Source organism: Siphateles boraxobius, unplaced genomic scaffold, assembly GCF_051911475.1.
Source record: "Siphateles boraxobius isolate OS27281-9 unplaced genomic scaffold, OSU_SipBor_1 8, whole genome shotgun sequence".
Classification (NCBI taxonomy): domain Eukaryota; kingdom Metazoa; phylum Chordata; class Actinopteri; order Cypriniformes; family Leuciscidae; genus Siphateles; species Siphateles boraxobius.
The window spans coordinates 13,809,670-13,835,562 of NW_027509208.1; the positions used below are offsets into that span (position 1 = coordinate 13,809,670).

At 42.8% G+C, this 25,893-nt stretch overlaps 1 protein-coding gene across 4 annotated transcripts; it reads right to left on the reverse strand.

Moving 5' to 3' along the window:
• Window positions 1–18,134, reverse strand: blk (BLK proto-oncogene, Src family tyrosine kinase). Of its 4 annotated transcripts, none has more exons than XM_077220828.1 (15): window positions 17,606–18,134; window positions 16,075–16,116; window positions 15,778–15,875; window positions 15,595–15,688; window positions 15,297–15,333; window positions 14,916–15,009; window positions 14,431–14,529; window positions 13,860–13,963; window positions 12,352–12,501; window positions 11,817–11,969; window positions 3,931–4,110; window positions 3,750–3,826; window positions 1,886–2,036; window positions 1,412–1,543; window positions 1–1,316 (listed from the first exon to the last, which is right to left on the reverse strand). In XM_077220828.1, the coding sequence occupies exons 4-15, from the start codon at window positions 15,685–15,687 to the stop codon at window positions 1,114–1,116; spliced, it is 1,473 nt and encodes a 490-aa protein (XP_077076943.1). In that variant the 5' UTR covers window position 15,688; window positions 15,778–15,875; window positions 16,075–16,116; window positions 17,606–18,134; the 3' UTR covers window positions 1–1,113. The 4 variants fall into 4 exon arrangements, with proteins under 4 accessions (XP_077076943.1, XP_077076942.1, XP_077076945.1 ...); XM_077220827.1 differs by lacking the exon at window positions 17,606–18,134 and adding an exon at window positions 16,428–16,639; XM_077220830.1 differs by lacking the exon at window positions 17,606–18,134 and adding an exon at window positions 16,428–16,636 and having other exon boundaries at window positions 3,750–3,822; window positions 3,927–4,110.
• Between the last annotated feature and the right edge of the window lie 7,759 nt (window positions 18,135–25,893).

Here is a 25,893-nt window from a genome sequence, read left to right on the forward strand (position 1 = left end):
TAATGATGCTGAAAATTCAGCTGCATGAATAAATTTTATTTTAAAATATATTAAAATGTAAAACAGTTATTTGAAATTGTATACTATTTCACAATATTACTGCTTTTACTGTATATATTTGATCAAATAAATACAGCCTTGTTGAACATCAGAGTCTTTCAAAAAAGTAAATAAAAATAAAAATTGTCAACCCCAAAATTTTAAACAGTAGTGTATGTGATCAGATAATCACAAACTACTTCACTGTCATCTAACTCTTTAATCTATCCCTAACGGAACATTAAAAGTCTGTTATCTCAGGAGGAAGTCTTATAATGACTATGTTCATTTTATGGTTTCCTGTAGTCAGTTTATTTAAAACACATCCACATCAGTTCAGAGTTCATAGGTAATGTGTATGGTTTAACTGAAACTTCAGAGTAAGATATAAGAAGATCTTGTTTACTGACTGTTAAAAACAAATGTGTCATAATTCAGAATTTTCCAAAAGCTGGAGTGTGTAATTTCTGTGAAACTAGCATCAACAAATTTAATTGCATAAATAATAACTTGTGAAACACTCACCCCGTCTTCAAACTGATTGGATAAACAGATAGCTCCGCCCCAATCTCATGCCATTGGTTGAGCCAGTGATGCTGTGTTGGGCTCAAACAAACCACAGAGCCACTGTGTTCATATTTTTTGGTGGAATCAAACAAATGGCCTACTTACAGTTGTTTTTATATTAAGTTGTGATAGAGGGCACATGAATTTTAAAAAAAGAAAAGAAAAGTTGTGCACGGATAAATCATTTATAATAAATACTGCAATATTCCAAAAAAAATAAGATTTGTCCATTTTGATTTCATGGTGACTTAAAAAAAATACCATAAGACAACCAAAAAACAAATCTTAGAAATACACTAAACCTTGACAACAGTGACATAAGTGTACTTTTTTTTTTTTTACAGATATACAAGGACGCAATCTTGTTGTTGCTCTAGTATATTCCCCATAATCCATTGTTTGGTCCGGTGTTTAGTCCATCCTTTCATTTCTTTCATGCGTTTTTGTACCCCCTTTTCTTTTATCCCCTTTTCAGTTCATCAATTCATTCATATTTCAGAATGGAGGCTATGGCTGCATCTCGTACTGGCCCTCAGTAGCAATGAAAAAGTCATTGAGTGTGTCCTGTAGGTGGTCAAAAGTTGGCCTGTCCTCAGGCCTTTCCTTCCAGCAATTCAGCATGATGTCATAGAGCTCTTCTGGACATCCATCAGGACACGGCATTCTGTAGCTCTTGTCAAGGTTACGGATCACCTCCGGATTTGTCATACCTGAAATTGTGAGGAAAGCACAGCCAGATTAAAGACCTACCCATCTATCCTACACAGTTCTGAATGGGAAGTGAAACCCAAGAAATCCCCATTACCTGGATACGGTACTCTGCCATATGTGACAGTCTCTGTCAAAAGAACTCCAAAGGACCAGACGTCAGACTTGATGGTGAAAGTACCAAAGTTGATGGCCTCAGGGGCCGTCCACTTAATAGGGAACTTCGCACCTGATCGGTAAATAAGACACATTGACATGCAACAATAAGCTTTTCATAAATGTGATGTGGAACAGAGATGCATGCATGGAAAATTAACTCGCACTAATTTGATAGTATCAGTTCTATAAATAAAGCCACAAGGACAAAAAAATCTGCCTTAAAGTGGTAAAAGTGGCAAATCTCAACATGGAAAAATGCTATTTTTGAACGTCAGTAGGTCGTAACCAACCTTAAAAGGTCAGATATGTCAGTTAATCGTATTAGAAATCAAATGTCAATAATGACTGGTGCCAATTAATTTGTTGCACTGGAAAAAAGCACTGCATTGTGGGAATAAGCTAGTGAACTGACCTTCTTGTGCAGTGTATTCAGTTTCTATGATCCTGGCAAGGCCAAAGTCTGCTATCTTACAGTGCAGGGTCTCAGAGACGAGAATATTAGCGGCACGCAAATCTCTGTGAATGTAGTTTTTCCTCTCGATGTAAGCCATGCCTTCTGCAATCTGTTACATAAAGAGAGTTAAATGTGCAGTTACAATCATCATTTACCACTAAAACATTTTTTTCTAAATTAGGTTAAATATAATTTAGGCTATACTGTATGCGGGATTGTGGTTCATTTGTAAGATCAAAACACAATTACACAACTAGATGCTAATTTAATAGCTACTATAAAAATATGATATTATTAAAATCAACCCAAAATATTTTTGTTTAGGTTTGATTGATTGTAATTATGTGTAATGTTATTACTAGTAGTAAGTACATGTACAATGTGTAACAAGGACACTGTAAAATAAATCACAAATTCATCTACTCTGTAAAAAAAAAAATATGACAACGTATGTTTTTACATTGCCTTAACTAAAAGTAAATGTAAGTTGAAATGACTTAAACATTGATAGTACTTCAGTCACCAACTTTTTTTTTACAGTGTACACAGGATTTTTAGGTTGAATTCAGATAAAAATTCTAGAAGTTTTGAACTCAAAATTAACCTTAAAGTGAATTTGCAAACATATACATAAAGCATTTGCATTTATATATCATTGCATTTATATTTGCAATGCCGACCAAAACAGACAGCATCAACAAAGTGGTCTCTAACAGGAAGTTGCTTTTGCACAGAGAGCGAGATCACAGTCATGCATGGTAGGGGCTTCAGGTCGGAAAAATTTACGTAATATCCTGCCAAAAAGATATTAATCTAAATTTGTGGCGGTTTTTAGAAGTGTTCAGATCTATAAATGTTCAGACCATGTGTCTACAAAACCAAAGACCATTTCCTCTACATGTCCCTGAGAGTGCAAAGGAGTACTTAAAATAGTTTCAGAAGTTGAAATTAATATACCATAGGTGTACAGATTTCCATGATGTTTCAAATCTACAGTAGTGGCCAAAACTGATTTCCGGAGGGGATCTTTGTTTTTAATGACCCTAAAATTTTGAATAAGCCATCAAAATTTGAGGAATATATGAAATTTGCCTTTTTCACCACTTTAAGGCAGCATTTTTTTTGTGTGTGTTCCTGTGGCTACCATCAAATTATGAGTTTGTTTTCCATGCATGCATCTTTGTTCTACATCACATTTATGAAAAGGCTTATCGTCGCCTGTCAATGCGTTGTATTAAACTATCAAAATATGAGAAAAAAAGAAAAATATATAAATGTGTGTGTGTGTGTTTGTGTGTGTGTGTGTGTGTGTGTGTGTGTGTGTGTGTGTGTGTGTGTGTGTGTGTGTGTGTGTGTGTGTGTGTGTGTATTTATGCTGTATTTACAAGGTATTTCTCTAAAAAAAAATTAAAAACAGGAAAACTATAGCTACGGAAGTCCATATAACAAAAAGCTCACAGGAAAAAGCAAACATTTTCATCTATAATATTTCCAGTTATTAATATTTCATTGTTTCTCTTTTGTTTTTGCATGTATTAATAATTTCTTTGTAAGACAGCCTGGCCAAAAAATTATGCCCGCACAAATTGCCATATTTCATTGTTCTCACAAATTAAACAATTCACTTTAAGCACGACCACGCAATATGTTTAAAAAAAATCTTTAACAAATTTTTAATAATATTTGAATAAATGGTAAAGATGTCAGTTTTCCTAGACCAGAGATCAATTTTGGCCACTACTGTACATTGCAAGAGAAATATAAATTGCTACTAAGCAATGAAGACAATCAAGGGAAATCATAAAAATTAAATTATTCTTACTTGAGCAGCCATATCAATCAGCTTGGGAAGTTTTAATTTATGGCCATCATCTGTCTTCAGAAAGTCTAACAAGCTTCCTGGAATAAGACAAGAACAATTGTATGGTTTGGTCAGTCACAACATAATTTAATAATAAATTAAAAAAATGGTTTAGAACTAATAATGTTGTGTTAATACTAGCCATTAGCCATGTATTCTGTGACAATGAGGATGGGCTCATTGGTGACTACAGCGTGCAATTTGACCAGTCTCTCATGCTGGAGCTGCTTCATCAGATTCGCCTCCTGTAGGAAGGCCTCTGGCTCCATGGTGCCTTCCTTCAAAGTCTTGATGGCGACTTTCTGGTTGTTTTTGTAAAACCCTACAAACAAGAGCCACAGGCAAATGCAGGTTTATTAAATAAACTTGCGAAGAAAACCACATCGATCTACGGCAGCTCAATAAACACAATTTTCATGACAGATAATACTACAGATATATGGTTTGATTCTTGAGAAAGGGCCTAGAATCAATACTTAATTATCAGATATGCTGTAAAAAAAATATATAATCATAATATATATGTAAACACCCCTAAAACAAGATAAATTTACTCGAGAAACACAATTGTCAAAGATATTAAAAGGATAGTTCACTCAAAAATGAAAATTGTGCCATCTTTTACTTACACTCAAGTTTTTCCAAACCTATATGATTTTCTTTCTTCTGTTGAACACAAAAGAAGATATTTTGAAGAATGTTTGTAACCAAACAGTTTCTGGACCCCATTGACTTCCATAGTATGGAAAACGTCTACGGTTACGTATGTAACCCTCGTTCCCTGAGTAGGGAACGGAGACGTTACGTCGGATGACGACGAATGGGGTTTCGCTTAGAAAGCCTATCAACTTCGAGTATTACAAAACGAGCCAATGGCAAAGAAATGCCATGGGTCTGCGGAATTTGCATGGCGTAACTCCGCCCCACCTCGTGGGTATAAAAGGAGGAAGCCGGCAGCAAGCAGATATGTTTCTTCGCTGAGGAGCCAAGACTGAGCTCAGGCGATCCCCGCGGTACAGCGGAAAGTGGCAGGCAGACGTAACGTCTCCGTTCCCTACTCAGGGAACGAGGGTTACATACGTAACCGTAGACGTTCCCTTTCGTTGTCACTCCGAGTTACGTCGGATGACGACGAATGGGGTTACCAGTCTAATCACGCCACCTTCTCAGCTGTCTTCCAGTGCCCTGCGTAAATCGAGATCCCTGTCAGCCTGGACAAAGGACTCCATATAACACAGGAATACCAAGGTACACTGGGAAGCATATCCCAAGCTTAGGGGAAGTATGCAATTAATGCCAGCCCGGAGGGGGGGGACTTAGAGAATACACATATGACCCGAAGGAAGCATATGGAAAACACTGGGGTGTCCAGCCGCAGGTGGAATATTTCAACCCCAGGGGTGGCAAGGTGGCTTGCCAAGGGAAAGACACACGCTCAGAGAGGCTTACAGTGGAAATACACATGTGGGGGTCGCTCAGAGGAGGGACCATGCACACGGGAGGCACCTAGCCGACGCACAGGCAATAGACACTGGCGCCGACGTCAGGAGTGCTGGAGGAGCTCAGGGCTTTCGGAGAAGCTCACCTGAGAAAAATATCGCACGTATCCAGTCCGTGGAGTGGAATGGCGAGCAAGCGAAGACACCTGAGCGGGTCCGGTACTAGCTGGTTGAAGCGAGTACACGAGAGGACACAGGCTCCACTCGGAGATTATAGAATCTGGCGAATGTGTTAGGTGTCGCCCAGCCTGCAGCTCTGCAGATGTCTGTTAGCGAGGCGCCATGCGCTAGAGCCCAAGAGGACGCCACACTCCGGGTGGAGTGGGCAGTCACACCAAGGGGGCACGGTCGACCTTGCTGCTGGTAAGCCAAAGCAATGGTGTCCACTATCCAGAGAGACAACCTTTGCTTGGAGAGAGCCTTTCCCTTCAGCTTCCCACCATAACAGACAAGAGCTGGTCTGAGGTCCTGAAACACTGCGTTCTGTCTACATAGGCGCGGAGAGCGCGTACTGGACAGAGCAGTGCCAAGGCTGGGTCTGCCTCCTCCGAGGGCAGCGCTTGCAGGTTCACCACCTGGTCCCGAAAGGGAGTGGTAGGAACCTTGGGCACATATCCAGGCCGGGGTCTCAGGATCACGTGAGAGGAAGCCGGCCCAAATTCCAGGCACGCTTCGTCAACGGAGAATGCGTGCAGGTCCCCAACCCTCTTGATGGAGGCCAGTGCAACCAGGAGCGCTGTCTTCATAGACAGGAACTTAAGCTCGACTGATTGCAGGGGCTCAAAGGGAGCACTCTTCAGGGCAGTTAGAACCACTGAGAGGTCCCAAGAGGGAACGAGAGGAGGACGAGGAGGATTCAGTCTCCTCGCTCCTCTCAGGAACCTGATGATCAGGTCGTGCTTCCCCACCGACTTACCTTCGATGAGGTCATGATGTGCGGCAATGGCGGCAACATAGACCTTCAGGGTGGAGGGAGACAGCCTTCGCTCCAGCCCCTGTTGAAGGAAGGAAAGCAAAACACTGATCGAGCATCTCCGGGGGTCTTCTCGGTGAGAAGAGCACCAGTTGACGAAGAGGTTCCACTTCAACGCAAGACGTGTCTCGTGGACGGCGCTCTAGCGGAAGTGATGGTAGCCACCACCGCTGGTGGTAGGGTACTCAAACCTGCCTCGTCCCATCCAGGAGCCACACGTGGAGGTTCCAAAGATCGGGACGAGGGTGCCATAGGGTGCCCCGTCCCTGAGAAAGAAGGTTCTTCCTCAGAGGGATCGGCCAGGGAGGTGCTGTCGCGAGGAGTACTAGTTCGGGGAACCAGGTCCGGTTGGGCCAGTAAGGGGCAACCAGAATGACCTGCTCCTCGTCCTCCCTGACCTTGCGCAAAGTGTGCGCAAGAAGGCTCACTGGGGGAAACGCATACTTGCGGCCCTGCGGCCAGCTGTGCGCCAGAGCATCCGTGCCGAGCGTGCCCTCGGTCAGGGAATAGAACTGGGCGCAATGGGTCGAGTCGTGAGAGGCAAACAGATCTATCTGCGCGTCCCCGAACTGGTCCCAAATCAGCTGAACCGACTGGGGATGGAGTCGCCATTCTCCAGGGAGGGGCTGAAGCCGTGAGAGCTCGTCGGCTGCACAGTTCAGCGCTCCGGGAATGAAGATGGCTCGAAGCGACCTCAGATGCTTCTGACTCCATAGGAGGAGGTGGCGAGCGAGTTGTGACATACGGCGGGAGCGTAGACCACCTTGATGGTTGATGTACGCCACAGTGGCGGTATTGTCTGAACGGACTAGTACGTGTTGACCCCTGAGCAACGCCCGGAAGCGGTGCAGGGCAAGGCGTACTGCCAACAACTCGAGGCAATTGACATGCCACAGCCGCTGGGGTCCTGTCCAGGAGCCCGCAGCAGCATGTCCATTGCACATGGCGCCCCAGCCCGTGGTGGAGGCATCTGTTGAGACAACAACATGCCGGGAAGCTCGTGCCAGGGGGACACCGGCCCTGAGAAAACCGAGGTTCGCCCACGGGGTGAAGAACTGACGGCAGGTCGGAGTAACTGGTACTCGGAACGTGCCGTGTTGCCATGCCCACCTCGGGACTCGGTCGCGAAGCCAAAGCTGAAGCGGTCTCATATGAAGCAATCCGAGCGGCGTGACCGCGGCTGCAGATGCCATATGCCCCAGGAGCCTCTGAAAAAGTTTCAGTGGAACCGCACTCTTGCCCTCGAATTGTCTTAGGCAAGTCAGCAGTGACTGCGCGCGCTCGCTCGTAAGCTGCGCGGACATGGCGACCGAGTCGATGTCCATACCGAGAAAAGAGATCCTCTGCACGGGGCAAAGTTTGCTCTTCTCCCAGTTGACCCGAAGGCCCAGACGGGCTAGGTGCCGAAGCACTAGGTCCCTGTGTTCGCAAACCTGATCTCGAGAGTGAGCTAGGATCAGCCAGTCGTCGATATAACTCAGGATGCGAACCCCTTGTTCTCGAAGGGGAACAAGGGCCGCCTCGACGACCTTCGTGAAGATGCGAGGAGACAGGGCTAGCCCGAAAGGGAGAACCGCGTACTGGTATGCCTGCCCCTCGAAAGCAAACCGGAGGAACGGTCTGTGTCGAGGAAGAATGGAGACATGAAAGTAGGCGTCCTTCAGGTCGATCGCTGCAAACCAATCCTGGGGCCGTATGCATTCGAAAACGCGTTTGGCGGTGAGCATCTTGAACGGCATCCTGTGAAGGGAACGGTTCAGCACGCGCAAGTCCAGGATTGGCCGTAACCCACCGGTTTTCTTGGGGACAATGAAGTAGGGGCTGTAGAAGCCGGACCTCATCTCGGCTGGAGGGACAGTCTCGATTGCACCCTTCGCCAGCAGGGTGGCAATCTCTGCTCTCATGATAGGGGCATTGCCACCGACCAAAGTGGAGCGGACTCCCCTGAAGCGGGGAGGAGACCGTGCGAACTGAATCGCATAGCCGAGCCTGACGGTACGCACGATCCAGTGGGACAGACGGGGAAGCTCTAGCCAGGCTCCCAGGAACTGAACCAACGGGATCATGCGAGCCACAGGCGTCCCCCCGGAGGGGCAGCGAAGCGGAGTAACTGGCCCAGATGTGGACGGCATAGCGGCCCGGAGAGGGGGCACAGTTAGCAACCGCGCCCTGGCAGAGGGGGCCAGGGGAGGACCAGGCTGGTCGTCCCGCGGGGGCCTGCTCTGCCAGGGGTCTGGCGACAGAGGGGGACAGCGGCGAAGCGGTCCGTGGACGGCACGCCATGTCAACCACCTCCGGGACAGAGGGGGACGAGGAGAGCACGGCTTGTGGGCGGCGCTCTGTGACGTCCGAGAACTCTGTGCTCAGAGACGGGAGAATCAGCTCTTTGGAGAATAAGGATTCTTCCCCGGCCCTCCCCGGGGAAAGGAGTGGTCCTGCTACCAACTCCTGGAAAGAACTGAGTCCCATCTCTAAGGAGCCCAACTCAAGAGCGCCGCTTAACCCGGCGTGTAGCGGGGTGCGGGGCTGGAGAGGACTGTGGCGTCCGACCGCGGCCTCCAGAGCCGACCCGGGTGAACGGGCGGGGTGGGAGCCGCGGGGGGGCGCCCTCGGCAGTGGGCAGACCGAGGGATCTGAGCGGACGGCGGGGCCGTCGGGACAGAATCAACCTCAGTCCGCTCCATCGCCGAGGTGCCCGTCTCACGAGCGCCGCTTAACCCGGCGTGTAGCGGGGGGCGGGGCTGGAGAGGGCTGTGGCGTCCGCCCGCGGCCCCCAGAGACGGCCCGTGAACGGGCGGGGTGGGAGCCGCGGGAGGGCGCCTTCGGCGGTGGGCAGACGAGGGATCTGAGCGGACGGCGGAGCCGTCGGGACAGAATCAACCTCACTCTGCTCATGGGCGGCTGAGAGCTGTTGGGCAAGCCCTCAACCGCACCGCCGAAGAGGCCGACCTGGGATATGGGAATGTCGGACAGACGGGTCCGCGCGACATCCAGCACATCAGACAGGTTCAGCCACAGACTGGTGAGCATCACCTGACCCAGGGAGCGTACGGCCACTTTCGTCGCTCAGAGAGCAAGGTCAGTGGCGGCGCGCAGCTCAGTGAAGAGCCCTGGGTCAGTCCCGCCCTCGTGCAGGTCCATGAGCATCTGGGTCAGGTGGACCAGCAGAATGACCATGGCATGCAGTGAGGCGGCTGCCAGTCCCGTGGCGCTATAGGATCTCGCCACAAGCGTAGACGAAAAACTACAGGCCACGGGCGGGTGCTTAGGATTGCGCCGAGAAGAAGCACTCTGAGGACACATAGCATCGCAACAGAGCGTTCAGCCGGGGGAACCCCAGTGTACCCATGGGCAGCGGCCCCATCGAGGGGAGGAAAGGCGGATGAGATCAGCGAGCGGTCCCGAGAAGACAAGGGGGTCTTCTTGGACTTCGAGATCTCATCATGCACGTCCGGGAAGAGAGGTATTGGGGTTTGCCGTGGACGAGGGTCGGCGGCCTTACCCAAAACCCATCGTCCCAGGAAAGCATGGTCGTCATCTCCGGATCAGACTCAGGCACAGCCGTATGCACACCGGAAGGTGGCAGCTGTGACGAGCCCTCACTTCCAGAAGACTCAAACCCACCTAGTGATGCTGCAACAGACATGGCATCTTCCTCTGTAGCTTCAACTGAAACACGCGGGCCACCAGAGGGTAGACTCGCGGGAATCAGCAGTTCACTAGCGGGCACCGTCATTGAAGAGGGGGGCTGGGGTCACGGACACATAGTCGGCGCCTAGATCCAGACCGTAACCCTCAGGTCACCCTGGCCACCAGCCGAAGATCGGGGGGTGGATGAGGGGACTCTCACTCTTGCGAGTTCACCGAGTCTCGACCTATATATGACGCGATGATCACGTTCCCAGCGAGAACATGAGTCACCCACGAGCGCTGTTCAAGCATGATCAAAGCCCAAACACACTAGACAGCGCTCGTGCCCATCAGAGTCCGATACCAGTCCGCTGCAACCAGAAATGCACGGGCGAGCCGTCTTTAAAAAGACGTGCCACGTGTAAGCTCTTTTAGTGAGAGAAAACTCAAGTGTTGAAGCACCCGGGGAAAAACGCACCGACTGGCAGACCACTGCAACAGATCAGCAGGAAGCACGCTCTCGCCGTAGATCGCCGTCACACCAACACTCGAGGTACTCGTTTGTAAAGCTGACAATTCAGAGATGGCTTGTGGAGAGAAGAATACACTTGGCTCCGAAGCGAAAACATATCTGCTTGCTGCCGGCTTCCTCCTTTTATACCCACGAGGTGGGGCGGAGTTACGCCATGCAAATTCCGCAGACCCATGGCATTTCTTTGCCATTGGCTCGTTTTGTAATACTCGAAGTTGATAGGCTTTCTAAGCGAAACCCCATTCGTCGTCATCCGACGTAACTCGGAGTGACAACGAAAGGGAACAAAAAATACTATGGAAGTCAATGGGGTCCAGAAATGGTTTGGTTACAAACATTCTTCAAAATATTTTCTTTTCAGCACAAGAAAGAAACTCATACAGGTTTAGAACAATTTGAAGGTGAGTAAATTATGTCACAATTAAAATTTTTGGGTAAACTATCCCTTTAATGCTTGTTTTCTGAGAATATGTCATACATTTATTTTTCTAACCCAGTTTTCCATCAGTTTGTTCTTGTTTTGGGCACAAACCTCACTATATTACATACATTAAATTCAAATACAAAAGATAAATAACACGAAAAATAACCAAGATATATAAAGGTATAAGAACATTTAAAGAATTAAAGAAATATTAAAAGAAAATTCACGTTTTGAAGATTTGCAGAAGCACATACAGTAGAGAAAATTTGGGCAGAGGTTTTTGAGACTTCTGATTAATGTTGAACCTGGTGGTCAAAGTTGAAGCCACATTGAGGTACAAATAATTTATCATTCGTGTGGCTAAAATATAACAGTATCACACAAAGCCACATGACACACAAACACATGCCCTTGAACAAACAAATTCAAGGCCAGTATAATTACAATTTTACTCTGAAGTGAGGAGAATACAATGTCATTTTTGTGCATTTTTTTGTAAATTCAAATTTGTATTAAATTTAGTGTCTGATTAACTTAAGTCTTTAAATTGTGAAAAATAATATTTGGTCATTTTAAGATACGGAGGCAATACTGCAACATTGACTTGCACAAAGACTTTGCTGATGTCAGATTACTAAAAGCAGAATCGGCTCCTACTTTGGATTACATCTGAATTAACTTTTAAATCAAAATAACATGACTCTACATATTTGTATTTGGGTAGTTCACCAGAGCAAAAATACATGTCCTCCAAAATCCAAATGTTGTACCATACCGGATTTAAAAAAAAAAAAATTATTGACTACCAGGCTGTTGTGTGACAAAATTTCAATCAGTTTAATCAAAGGTATTCCTTTATAATTATCAATTTAATCATCGTCTTATAGGAACCATGTGCTTGCAAAGGGAATAATATGGATTTTTTACCCAAAGGCAACATTGCGTGACTGAACTTTCTTCTGCTTCTTACCCATCCACACTTCTCCAAACTGGCCGGCACCAAGTTTATTCACCATCTTCAGAGTATCTCTGGGAATCTCCCACTCATCTTGAGCCCAGGGTCTCTGAGGGGCAGCGGATTTACAGGGACTTCCCAGCCTCTGGCACAAACCATCCGCTGACCCTATAGGTTCAATAAAGAAGTTTGGGAAAATAACAAGAATGTTCAGAGGAGAGTAAGAATGCAGAGTCACAAACTATCAAATTAAAGCCAAGACTAGCATCAACTTATCTGACAGAAATTAAACCATGCTTACTGGTTTTGTCTGGAGAAAACCACAAGACATGCCCAAATCAGAATGTAGAAAAATATTTTGTTACTTGTAAAAAGTTATATAAAAAGACTAAACTACGAACTGAGACTGAAGCTGACCTATTTATCTGGTGGTTAAAGCAACCGTTTGTCACGTTTTCAGAGCCACAACCACAGAAAGCATACAGTGGAAGAATCAGAAAGGGTCCTTGGTACAGTTTTCTCAAAGTTTTTTTTTGCTTCAAGTACTTACTGGAGTAATACTTCACTAGATCTTGAAGAGAAGAAAAGGTCGTAGCGGGAGAGATGTAGTAGCCACCATTATCAAGGGCTCGGATCTTATAGTGCTTGACCACATCACCTTGCTCTGGGGTGGAGTCTCTTAAAGACAGAGAGAAAGCACCTGCGGAGGATCATTCAGAAACAGCAGTCAAATAACACGGCTGATCATTACGCCATGCTTATTTTTTTTAAAATCACCTTCACAGCCAGCCAAAATATACTCAAAAATGTGATTTTAAGGCACTGAAACAGGGTGAACTTGATTTCACTAAGTACAACATGTTCCTTGATTAACATATTTGTTGACCAATCAAATTTGAGGGACAAGTTTACAGTTAATGTCAAGTTTAGGCTTACAACCAGGAGTTCCTGCTTCTACATCTGTGTTATTCACTTATCATTTCCCTCTGATTTAAGGGATAAATTATTGTTAGAGTTATGTTTAGGGGTATAGGGATCGGACAAAATTTTCAGACAGGAATGTTGTTCAGAAAAATATGTTGATCCAGAAGCATGTCTTACTATAAATGTTTCTTGAGCAGCAAATCAGCATATTAGACATTATGTGACACTGAAGGCTGGAGTTATGATGCTGAAAATTCAACTTCATGAATAAATGTCTAGATATTTAAATTTCACACTGTAGTACTGTTAATTAATTTTTATTTGTTTGTTTTTTAACTATTTTTTTATCACATACATGCAGCCTTGGTGAGCTTCTTTCAAAAGCATCAACAAATTCTACCAAAAAGATTAACCCAAACTTTTGAACGATAGTATATACATTATATATAAACACAAACTAAACTAATTTATTGAGTGTCAATGTTTCAAGCTTATGGACCACACCAAATTATGCATTACAAGGTTTACTCAGAAAAGTTGTTGCATTCAAACAAGAAAATTCCAGTGAAGACTAGTTTCTCCACTTCCCCTTCCTCCTCAAGTACACAAATAAAACAATAAAGGCTATTAATATCTTCCATCAAGCTCTGAGAAAAAGCACATGCAGATCTCAGTACATAGTTTGACATTCATGTGCTCTTTCAGCTCTTTGCATGATGTGAACTTGAAAAAGAGCAGCAGATGAAAAATTCAGGCATGCACACATTATCAATGAAAAATTTAATCAAGTTTTGAGGCTGTGGATCCAGTGCTCCTTCAAATATTAACTTAGTTTGACTTGTCTGAGGTAAACACAAAAACCTTGACAACCGAAAATACAGTAATATTATATTATACCAATAACTTGAAGTGTTTTCTTTCGTATTTCTTTTTACGGTAGAAATTTAACTGATGCCATACGCAGTTCTTGCTGCACTACATTGTGCCTAGAAAAGTTTATAGTGAAACACTGTAGCAATGGAAATTGTTTGAAATGTTGTGCACTTTTGTTATTGGTCCTAAGTCGTGCAATGTTGATGTAATTATTCAGTGATTACGTGAAAACATGGACACTAAAGGTTATTGGCATCTGACCTTTGGTTGTTTCACTTTCTCGCACAAGAAATGCACCAGGTTTGTTTCCTGGCGCCAACAAAAGACGTTCTGTGTCTCTGCGACTCATGTCCTTGAAAAACCATCTGGAACAGAAAACAGACCCAATTATACAATAGTTAGTTCCGAGTGACATTCCAAGAATCCTGATATTATTATGAACAGCATAGCAGTGGAAAGGATTTGTAGCCTCCCAGCTAACAAAGACCATTTTGCTAGTGTTCAGGGGCGAATCTGGGATTTCAATATTAGGGGGGCTCAGACCCCAATGAGAGTATGATAAAACATTTTTTAAACATTTTTTATATATATGCGACTCATATATATATATGACCGAATGTTCTATTAACATTAGCCTACTGGAAGAATGTTTGTTCATAACTTTGAGAAAACCTTGCCAGAACGTTCCTCAAAGTTCAGAGAACGCTCCCCTTGTTAGTTTGTCAACGGATGAAATACAGCAGTGCTGATATTCACAACAGCAGACAACACGACAACACTCTATGGGATATTGCTTAAATATATGCATGATATTAATTATATCTTTGCCTACCTCTCCACCTCCAATGTTTGTGCTCTTGCCACGAATGAACTTGGAATATATCCCTCATAACCTGTGACCAAGGACTTCGCCAACCACCATTCACCAGTCCTAAAAAAACATGGGACAATTAGTTACTTATAATCACTTGACTCTTTAAACTTGTCTTTTGTCTTATTTGTGTGTATACGTGCGTGTGTGTTTATATATTATTTTAGCTGACGTTTAGCATTGATCAATTTAAACAATAAATACAAATATAATCCACCTGGAACAACGTGAGATAAAATGGGAGCAAAACGGATTGACGGATTTGCCAACTATGCCATCCAAACTTCATTAAGTTCACAAAGTTCGAACCGATTTTAGTCTTTGGATTTATGCACAATTAAATACCCGATTCTTTAAGTGGAGCTCTTCTCTTATTATAATACACTAGAAGCTGAATTAAATTTTATTCTCATATTATCAAAGAAATATCCATATTGTTTACTCACTCCTGAATAATCTTGAGTCTGTCCCCTTTTTTGAATTGAAGATCAGTATCACTAGCAGGCTGGAAGTCATGTTGAGCAATCACAATGTCTTCATCTGAAAATCAATTTTAATCTGTTAAAATATGCAATTCAAATAAACACATAATAAATCTCTTCCATCTGTAACATTTTCCTCTATGGCATAACATGTGAACCACTACATGTAATGACAGTTTCTGGCCTTTAAAGATTTATTCATTTTAGTTTGAACACAAGATCTGCGCCCAGCAGCATTATGACTATGATGTATTCCAAATGATTTTTAATCAATGATTAATCAGTGTTCAAAGAAAAACGCTCTCCTAATGCCATATTCCGCAACAACAAATTCATATGTATTACCTTGATTGTTGCTTTGCTTCCTGTGATCTCTTGACAACTGTAAATCAAATTATTCATTTGCTTATTGACTAAGATGTATTTCAAAAGATAACATGTAATAGAAATGTATACATTTGAGTATAATATAAACTGAACATAATATTCAAGCACTATAACACAGATCGAATCAGCACTCATCAAGAGTAAAGCAAAGGACTAAAGTTGACGTTTCTCCACTGTTAAGCGCAAAGGGCAAAGTAAGACAAATTGTGAGTAAAATCCAGCTTGTCATAATTTTTTTTTACAAATCAATACTTACATGAGATGCTTTAGAATTTGAGGAATTATGATGTTCATGCCCTTTACTCTTTGAGTCTTTGCCATGTTTCTGGTCACTACAAGCACAACCCATCCTTAAAAATAAGATGTAATCATCTTCTTAATCAGTGTTTGTTGAACTTTGATTTATAAAAACTAATCGAGTTGTTAATTGCAATCACACCTATATTCGCCGCTGTCAGTCTCCGCAGTTCTCTACTCGGAGTTCAGTAATAGTCCAGAAAAAATCCAGAAAGGTCCAGAAAGGCATCATACTGGGGGCTGAAGAAAAAAAGAAAACTATTTGGCAAACTTATAATGATATCACCACAGTTTGCTTTAGTTTTTAAAACACCTAACCAGTAATGTTTTCATTAGTAAATAGATCACACGATGTGCTCTAGTACCAGTGAAAATATTAAACCAATCACACAAATAATAAACCAAAATATGAAATATTACATAATGAGTAACTGCTTACCCTTGTGATATGAAAACAGATTCCATAGGACGAAACTATTAACTGGTGAAAAAGATAAACAAGATAAAGTTTTGTGTGTGTGTGTGTGTGTTTACCATGTTTAACTGCTCGGTACGTTAAACTCAATCAAAGAAAACAATTTTAATACGATATGATGTTGATAGTTTGCAGATAATCGGAGGTCATTAAAAATAATTGTGGTCACTGAATACATGCATCCTCATATATTATGTGTCAAATTAAACAATACTTGAAAATAGTTTATAAAGAAAGTGTTACTACTATATGGTCAAAGCAACATCTAAAAGTAAAATATATATTTAAAGAAAAAAAGAGATATAGTTTGTACTTACATTTTTGTGGCCTGTAATATATATTTAATAATCCAACTTCAGATTCTTAATTTCCAAACTAAATCAAGAGTGTTTGTCTCTTTCAGACACATACAAAGACATCCTCAGTCAGACCATCTACCACACACACAGACACACACACAAACACACACACACAATCTGCATTTTAGTCCCGTCACGTGTCCCCCGAGAGAACACATTAGTTGAAAGAGATAAATAGAGATCAGTAGTTGTGTTTATTTAGCTTATACCCCTCCCTCCCTTTCCTCTGTCATTGCTTAATTCACAAACTGCAAATGCCTTGGCATGCATATGATGAGCATGTGAAGTCAGACATTAAAGTTGCAGACAACTACATAATTTTACATCCTCATTTTTAGTAACTTTTTCACTCAGAAAGACAAATTCATGATATGAGTATTACGCTATGCTATTTGTAAATAAGGAGTTCAGGAGCATTTCTTAGAAATACAGAAATAGCAGTTCCGAATATGTAAACGCGTTTAAAGAAATGAAGCTTTCGTGGAAATCATTTAAATGAATTTGGAAAGCTGTGTTTTCTGTTTTAAAGGCATCTCTCATAAAAAAGATATGCATGGATCATAATATTAAAAATCTTGCTCAACCACATGTAGGCCTAACTGTAAGACTATGTGAAGTGTTCTGAAGATGAGATTTAGCTCGCAGCAGCAGCTGTGTCACAGGATGTTGTTGACTAGCCCCTATAAAGACAGTGCTTTCCTTTTATACGCACTGTGGTTTTCTTCAGTTAAACTTCAGTTATTCTGATCTCTACATTTTGCACATTCATTTAGCTACTCTGCAGATGCAATTCCAAGTTTGGATGTGTTAACAAATCATACATGTTTTTGTAGTTCTATCCTGTTAGGCCTTCAAGACTCAAATCAAAATCTTAGTCTTTGAGCTCAATCTACTGTATATGATCCTGAACATTGATCAAATTGAGATGAAGCAGATGTTTACAACACAGATATTTGTCCAATCAAATGCTTTCTAGAATGAGAATGTCACTCAACCCTAATCCCAAACACAAAAATTACTTAAATTGCTTAAAATCTTTGGAACACAGAGAATGTCTTAATGGAAATTAGGTGTGAAAAATAATTATGTGTGCAATATGTAAGAAAAATATTAATGATGCAGTGTGTTAGGCCTACCTTGATTTGACTTTGGATTAGATATCTGGAAGGCTGCAGAAACTCATGTCTTCTCAGTCTCTATAACTTTAAAAGTTAATTTATCCAATAAAATACTTTATTTCTGTATAGATTAGTAGCCTGTTTATTGCAAATTATAAACCTATTTGAGTTTTGGGTCTGTAAAAAAAGTTATGGGATGATGGACAGGAATAAAATCTTTAAGAGCTGGAGAGGTAATGATTGAAATGCTCAAACTCTCCACCACAATCCCTCCGAACCCGAAAGAATTTAAGGTGGTATTCTCTCAAAACCTTGACTTCTGCCTAATCAAATCTGGCAAGAATGTTTTTGTTTAGCGCACCCGAGACTCTCTTAACGCGGTAGATTTGAATGTGTAGGCCTAAAAGTAGCCTAAACGAGATTTGAGGACTAACTGAGTCCTTCGCGCACCCTTAAAATAAAAATAAATAAAAATAAAAATGTATTGTTAGAGAAAATTAAGGGAACATACAGGCTGCATCCGAAATCGCCTACTTCCCCACTGTATAGTAAGCGTATGTGACAAAAGTACGACCTGCTACTTCCACTTGGCTTTACTCTGAGAGAGAGAGAGAGAGAGAGAGAGAGAGAGAGAGAGAGAGAGAGAGAGAGAGAGAGAGAGAGAGAGAGAGAGAGAGAGAGAGAGAGAGAGAGAGAGAGAGTCCTTTACAGTCAGACAGACAGTAGGCCTAGCCTACATCTACACAGAATAGGCCTACGTTAAAATTGGCAAAATTGTGTCCATTACAAAACGTCCACTAGAGAGCAGCAAAGCTTTCTTTTTTAGACGATATAATGCTTTATGCATATTGGACATCAATATAAATGTGCAGTTAACAGCTATTTAGATGTGTGAATGAGTGTCAAGACCCCAGTGAATTATTATATAGACCTAACAATAATTATAATTAGATGATTGTTATTTACATTTTTAATTTACCTAATTAAATATATAAATATTTTTGCTTTTTTTATTATTTTCATTTAATCATGATCACTGAGCAAGCATCATCTTAATAAATTATGTAATTAAACTTACTACTTGAGTATCAAAACCCAACCTCATTTTAATTTTGCTAAATGTTTTTTTTTTTTTAAGTAAGTGGAAAGGTTTAACATTTATTGTTTTCTTTTTTAATTTTCATTCCACTTAAGGTCTTTTTCATCTTACTTTCATATTTGATGATAATTATGATGGCTGTTGTGTTAATTTTGATTCTGCTAGAAAATACATTTTAAAGAATTTGTAGCATATGTCAAAGAAGTCAAAAACACTTTCTATACAGCTATATGTCACCTGTTGTGAAATTCTCTTATTACAATGCAGGGTATATGAGACTAAAAATGACATCATTCCACTTGATCATTTGAAAAATTTTGAGCAACAAAGGAAATGAATGATAATAAACATCAAACAATAGATTGTTGATTAATCATTTTATCCTAAGTAAACTCTGGTTTTCCCATATAATCAGGAAGACATTTATCATATTAATACGAGAACTCCATAAACAATGATAACAAGGAAGTACAGTAAACTTTAAATCACTTCAAAGTTTGTTTCCTCTCAGTTCCTGTTTTCCTGTCAGAATCACTTTTTGATTGCACATAAATGGAGAGTAACAATGTCACTCTCTGGCCAGGTTTTTTTTTGCGGACCACCTGTGTATGTGATGTGGAGTCTATGGGGCCCCTCTGACATGCAGTGCAGGTGTGTGATGGGACTTTGTTGAGGTAACACATTCATCTTTTTCCCACTCTGGTTTTTCCAGAGATTGCGGATACTGTGTCCCCACAACCCAGGTCCCCAGACACTGCATCCTGTCCAGCAGTATAACCTGAATAACAGTGGAAATAAAGGAGCGGAGAGAGAGAGAGAGGGAGAGAGATTGTGCTCGAAAGAACCTTCGTGCCCTGCCCATATTCACGACAATGTGCTAACCCTGCAAAATTCCTGACGCACCTATGTGTGTGTGAAAAAAAAAAAAATATATATATATATATATATATATATATATATATATATATTTATTTATTTATATATATATATATATATATGCGAAACTGGGGCTAGTTGTCACACTTTCCACTCTAGTGAACATTTCTCAGGGTAGTTTCATTTTTTAAAGCCAATTTCTGTGCAAACACTGTATTTGGCAAGCCGTTTTAACTTTTATTCATTTCCAGGATATTAATTGTTGATATCAGCAATTCAGTTTTCACTAGTTAAAATTATAGTTATTGATATCAAGAATTAGATTTATACTAGTAACAATGGCAATTTTTGATATCAGAAATTACATTTCCACTAGTAACAATGCTAATTCTTGATATCAATAACTACATTTTTACTAGTTAAAATGCTCATTCTAGATATCAAGAATTGTATTTCAACTAGTAAAAACTATAATTCTTGATATCTGTAATTGTATTTTCACTAGTAAAATGTCACCATAGGCTGGCATTCAAAATCAATTGTTGATATCAAGAATTGATTTCTTTACTAGTTGAAATTCCAATTTCACATATCAGAAATACAATTCTTACTAGTAAAAACCTTTATTTTTGATATCAAGAATTCAATTGTCACTAGTTGAAATGTCTATTCTTGATATCAACAATTGAATTGCTACTTGTAACAATGTTCATTTTTGATATCAATAATTCCATTTTCACTAGTGACAATGTTAATTTCTGATATCATGAATGTGATTGTTACTAGTAAGAGAGTCATTTTAGATATCTGAAATAATATTGATATGAGAAATACATTTTCAGATATCAAAAATGAAAAATTTTACTAGTATTAAATTGTTGATATCAAGAATAGACATTTCAACTAGTGACAATTGAATTATTGATATCAGGAATTCGCATTTTTACTAGTAACAATGTATTTATTGATATCAAAAATTATATTTCTACTAGTAAGAAATCAATTCTTGATATCAACAATTAATTTTGAATGGCAGCCTATGGTGACATTTCACTAGAGAAAATAAAATTGTTGATATGAAGAATTAAATTGTTGATATCAAGAATTCTATTGTTGATATCAAAAATGTAATTGTTGATATCAAAAATGTAATTGCTGATATCAAAAATGTAATTGTTGATATCAACAATTCATATCCTGGAAATGAATAAAAGTTAAAACGGCTTGCCATACACTGTACCCAAAAAGGTCTTAGCTTCAAAAAATAAATAAATTATTGAGGGGTTGGCGATGACCAAAATCTTATATCATGATATGAGTAATTTTATATCACGATAGCATAACGATATATATCACGATATAGTTATTTTTTATTTAATTTAGATTTAGATTTATAGTTATTTTTGATTTAATTAAGATGATATCAAAAGTATAAGATGATATCAAAAGTATAAGATGATATCAAAAGTATAAGATGATATAAAAGTAATCTTTGATGACCAGCTAACCTTCACAGACCACATTTCAAAGACAGCTCGATCATGCAGGTTTGCAATGCACAACATCAGGAAGATCAGGCCTTTCCTAACTGAGCATGCAACACAATTTCTCGTCCAGGCCCTGGTTATTTCTAGGCTTGATTACTGCAATGCTCTTCTAGCTGGTCTTCCATCATGTGCAACTAAACCCTTACAAATGATCCAGAATGCTGCTGCTCGTCTTGTCTTCAACGAGCCCAAAAGGGCCTACGTCCCTCCGCTGTTCATCTCCCTGCATTGGCTACCACTCGCTGCTCGAATCAAGTTCAAGGCACTGACACTTGCTTACAGATTGACCACTGGCTCAGCTCCCTCCTACTTTCACTCGCTCCTACGGGTCTACATCCCTACCAGAAGCCTACGATCGATCAATGAGCGACGGCTCGTTGTACCATCACAGCGAGGCACAAAATCACTGTCCAGAACATTCTCATTCACGGTTCCATGCTGGTGGAATGATCTACCCACCCTCGTCCGGAATGCAGAATCCCTGACAGCATTCAAAAGACAACTGAAAACTCATCTCTTCCGTGAGCACTTAACATAGGGAAAAAAAAAGAAAAGTTTTTCTTGAAATCTTCACTTGTCTGGTTTATGCTACTCTGAGCAATGTTTGAACTTTGTATTCTGAGCACTTCTTGCGTTGTTTTTGCCTCTCCACGATGACTCGCTGGCAACAATCCTTTAATGTCTAAATGTAAATCAAAATGTTTGAAACCATTGAAATTTCATAATTCTTGTCATCATTTTCAATATTACAAAAAAACGTTGTAGAACGTACTCGGTACTAACGTAACCTCGGTTCTCTCTAGAGAGGGAACAAGTACTGCGTAATATCTTACGCTATGGGGGAAAACCTCTTTTCCATGAGATATTGAAGCCAAAAATAATCCTTAATTTTGAATTAATGTAAAACGCTGTGCAGCAGCATGCAGACATAGGCAAGACGGCTTTCGCGCCTATTGGCTGCCCTGTGGCAACAGCAGCAGGCTATCGAGAGAGGCTCTGCGTGACACATATCCAATGGGGGCATTTCGCGCCCATTTTGTCCCGTCCCGCCAGAAAGGTCGTGGTCTCGCCCTATAAACATAGCTCGATTAGGCTGGTACAACTGGTTTTCATCGCCGAAGCGAACCAGAGCTGTGTATGCACTGCAAGATACGCAGTACTCGTTCCCTCTCTAGAGAGAACCGAGGTTACGTTATTAACCGAGCACGTTCTCTTACGAGAGTATCTCTCGTACTGCGTAATATCTTACGCTATGGGGAACACAATGCAAAACGTCGTGCGTACTGGGATCCAACACCAAAGTCCCAAGGGCAGTAGCCAGGGGCTCATATAGTGCATAATCACCATAGACTCACAGAGAGTCGGAGAAGAGAGGCTGCAAGCATCATTCCCCATGAAATAGCATCCTACAGGAACTAGTTATGTTAACCGTGTTTCACGCAGACAGGGTGAACGTGTTCAGCCTGAACTGGGTAATAGTACGGGTTATTCAACACCCATGGAGCTGTTTTATCGCTCAGTGAGCGATGCACAAGCGAAACTCAGCATCTGGGCCGGCACAGCGGGGCAGATAGCACTGAATTCTATACCGACAGAAGCTTGGCTTGTAAGGCTGGAACCTCTAGGTTGTAAAACCTTATAAATGTAGACGGCGAGGCCCAGGCCCAGCCCTGAGCTTGACACCAGGCAGAGAACACTGACCACTTCGAGGAATAGAGCTGTCTAGTAGACGGGGCTTTAGCCTGCGTGATTGTATTTAACACTCCCTCTGGGAGGTTTGCGGGTACCCGTTGATGGCCCATGCATGTAGGGACCATAATTCCGGGCGAGGATGCCAAATTGAGCCCTTTGCCTGTGAGAGGAGGTCTCTCCTCACCGGTATCGGCCACGGGGCAGTGCTGGTCTGCCGCATTAGGACTGGGAACCAATTCTGGTTTGTCCAGAGCGGAGCCACGAGTAGCACTGGGCATCCGTTTTCCCTGATTCGTTCCAGCACTTGAGGCTGGAGCGAGACGGGGGGAAAAGCATAGAGGGGGCAGCGGGGCCATACGTGGGCCAGCGCATCCCTGCTCTTGGAGAAAAAGGTCGGACAGTGAGCGCTTTCTTGGGACGCGAACAGGTCCACCTGCGCTCTGCCGAATGTCTCCCACAGCATTTGGATCGTCTGCAGGTGCAGCGACCATTCCCCTGCTGGGACATTGTTTCTGGACAGACGGTCTGGTCCCAGATTCAGGCTACCAGGCACATGCGCTGCTGTCAGTGAAAGCAGGTTGTGCTGAGCCCAGACCAGGAGGCGTTGTAAAGGTTTCGGGACCTGACGCCACCCTGGTGATTTATGTATGCCACCACTGACATGTTGTCCGACCGGACTAAGACGTGGCGGCCTTTCATCTGGGGACAAAAACGTCATAGCGCGTTGTCGACTGCCAGCATTTCTAGACAGTTTATGCGTAGGAGCTTTTCCCGTTCTGACCACTGGCCGAAGAACGATCTGCCCTCGAGCAGCGCTCCCCATCCCGAGGTGGAGGCGTCTGTGGACACCACCGTCACACTCGAGGGTTTCCCCAGACTCACGCCTGACTGATACCAGTCGGCTATTTTCCAAGGTTCCAGAGCCGAAACGCATTTCATGTCGATGCGAAACAGAGTCGAGGCGAAATGAGGTGAAACAGACCAGAGGTCCATGCCCGGTGTGGAACTCGCACTTTCAGCCATAACTGCAGTGGACGTATGCGAAGCAGGCCCAGCTGGAGTACTGAAGATGCCGAGGCCATGAGGCCCAGCATTTTCTGAAACCTTTTGAGCGGGACCATAGAGCCGCGGCGAAAGGATTTTGCGGCGCGCTGAATGTCCAGATCTCACTCTGGCGACAGACGTGCTGTCATAGACAGCGAGTCCCGCACTGTTCCCAGAAAAGAGATTTTCTGGCGGGGAAACAGCGAACTCTTCACCCAATTGACTGTGAGACCCAGATTCTCGATATGCTCGAGTAATGTGGTTCTGTGTTCTATGAGCTCTGAATGTGATCGAGCTAGAATCAGCCAATCGTCCAAGTAGTTCTGAACTTGCATGCCCTGAAGTCTCAGGGGTGCGAGGGCCGCGTCCATGCACTTCGTAAATGTACGGGGTGCTAGGGATAGGCCGAACGGTAGGACTGTGTATTGATATGCCTGGCCCTCGAAGGCGAATCTCAAGAATCGCCTGTGACGTGACGCTATTTGTATTTGGAAATAGGCGTTTTTCAGATCTATTGGCATAAACCAGTCTCCCTGGCGCACTTGCGCGAGGATTTTCCTGGTTGACAGAATTCTTTCTGGCGCTTCATAAGCACTCTGTTCAGATGTCGCAGATCTAGAATGGGTCTGAGACCCCCGTCTTTTTTCGGTACCAGAAAATATGGTTCTATGGCCCCTTTGCTCAGCAGTTTCACTATTTCGGCTCGAAGTAGATGAGATACTTCGTTGTTTACCGTGGTTTAGACTCGCGCCGTGTAACGGCAGGGACGTCGAGCGAACTGTAGCGAATAGCCTCTTTTTATAGTGTTCAACACCCATTCTGATACCCCGGGAAGCTTTGTCCACACATCTGCGTGAATAGCTAGGGGTAGAATGAAAACCGGGCTCTGGCCGCAGCATAGTGGCGGCTGCAGAGCTTCGGTGTGCTGAGACATAAACACTGTGTTTATAGAGTGCGAGGCGGAAGGCGCGCCGATCACGGCGGGCAGCCTGGTCGCGCTCGAATTCTCTATGACAGGTTATGGAGAGAGAGCGAGCGGGACAAAATCCGTTGGGTTGAGCGTGTCTGTGAAGGAATGTGGGCGCGGGACGGCGGGCACATTCACTGCACTGAGAACACCGTTGGCTTGTGCTGACCGAATGTGTGTCGGTTTTGTTTTTACAAAAAATGAGGGACACACATCGTGTAGTGTTTGTGGGCACTGTGTCGTGGGCATGAGTCGATTTTATTTGTGCTAGCCCTGAACTGTGGCGGGCTGTGTCTGTGTGTGGGAATGGGCACTGAGACGTGGGCATTCTTACAACACTCATAACACCATCGGGCCTTGGCCGGAATACCAGAAAATACACTCTTTTGGGATTTATCTGGGTCACCGTAAAAATGGCATTTGTGTGCAGGCAAGCGGGCTGTGGTGCCGGTTTGTTTACTGCGAAATACACTGGAACAGTCACATTGTTTAGAACTGAACGAGCGAGAAGTTTCGGTGGAGTCTGGCCGCGGCGAGACTTAAACACCGTGGGTCTTAGCTGACTGTATGTGTGTTGGTTTCGTTTTACAGAAAACGTGGCACATGCAGTGTGTAGTGTTTGTGGGCACTGGGTTGTGGGCACATTCACTACATTTAATGCACAATGACATGAGTCGATCTCATTTGTGCGAGCCCTGCACTGTGGCGGGCTGTGTTTGTGTGTAGAAATGAACACTGGGCTGTGGGCATTTTTATTACACTCATAACACCATCGACTGTGGCCGGAATACCAGAAAATACACTTGTTTATATGATTTTTCTGGGTCGACGTGGAAACAGCATTTTTGTGCAGGCAAGCGGGCCATGATACCGGCTTGTTTACTGCAAAATACACTGGAACAGTCGCATTTTCTTGGAACTGAACAAGCGAAATGTGTCGGTGCAAGTCTGGCTGCGGCGAGACTAAATTGTATCTTCTGTGAGACCTGGGATTGAACACGGGTCTCCCGTGCGAAGGCTTTTGGTTTCGCCACTGAGCCACAGGGGGAAACGACAAAAGCCAAAAATAGCTCGAGAAGAT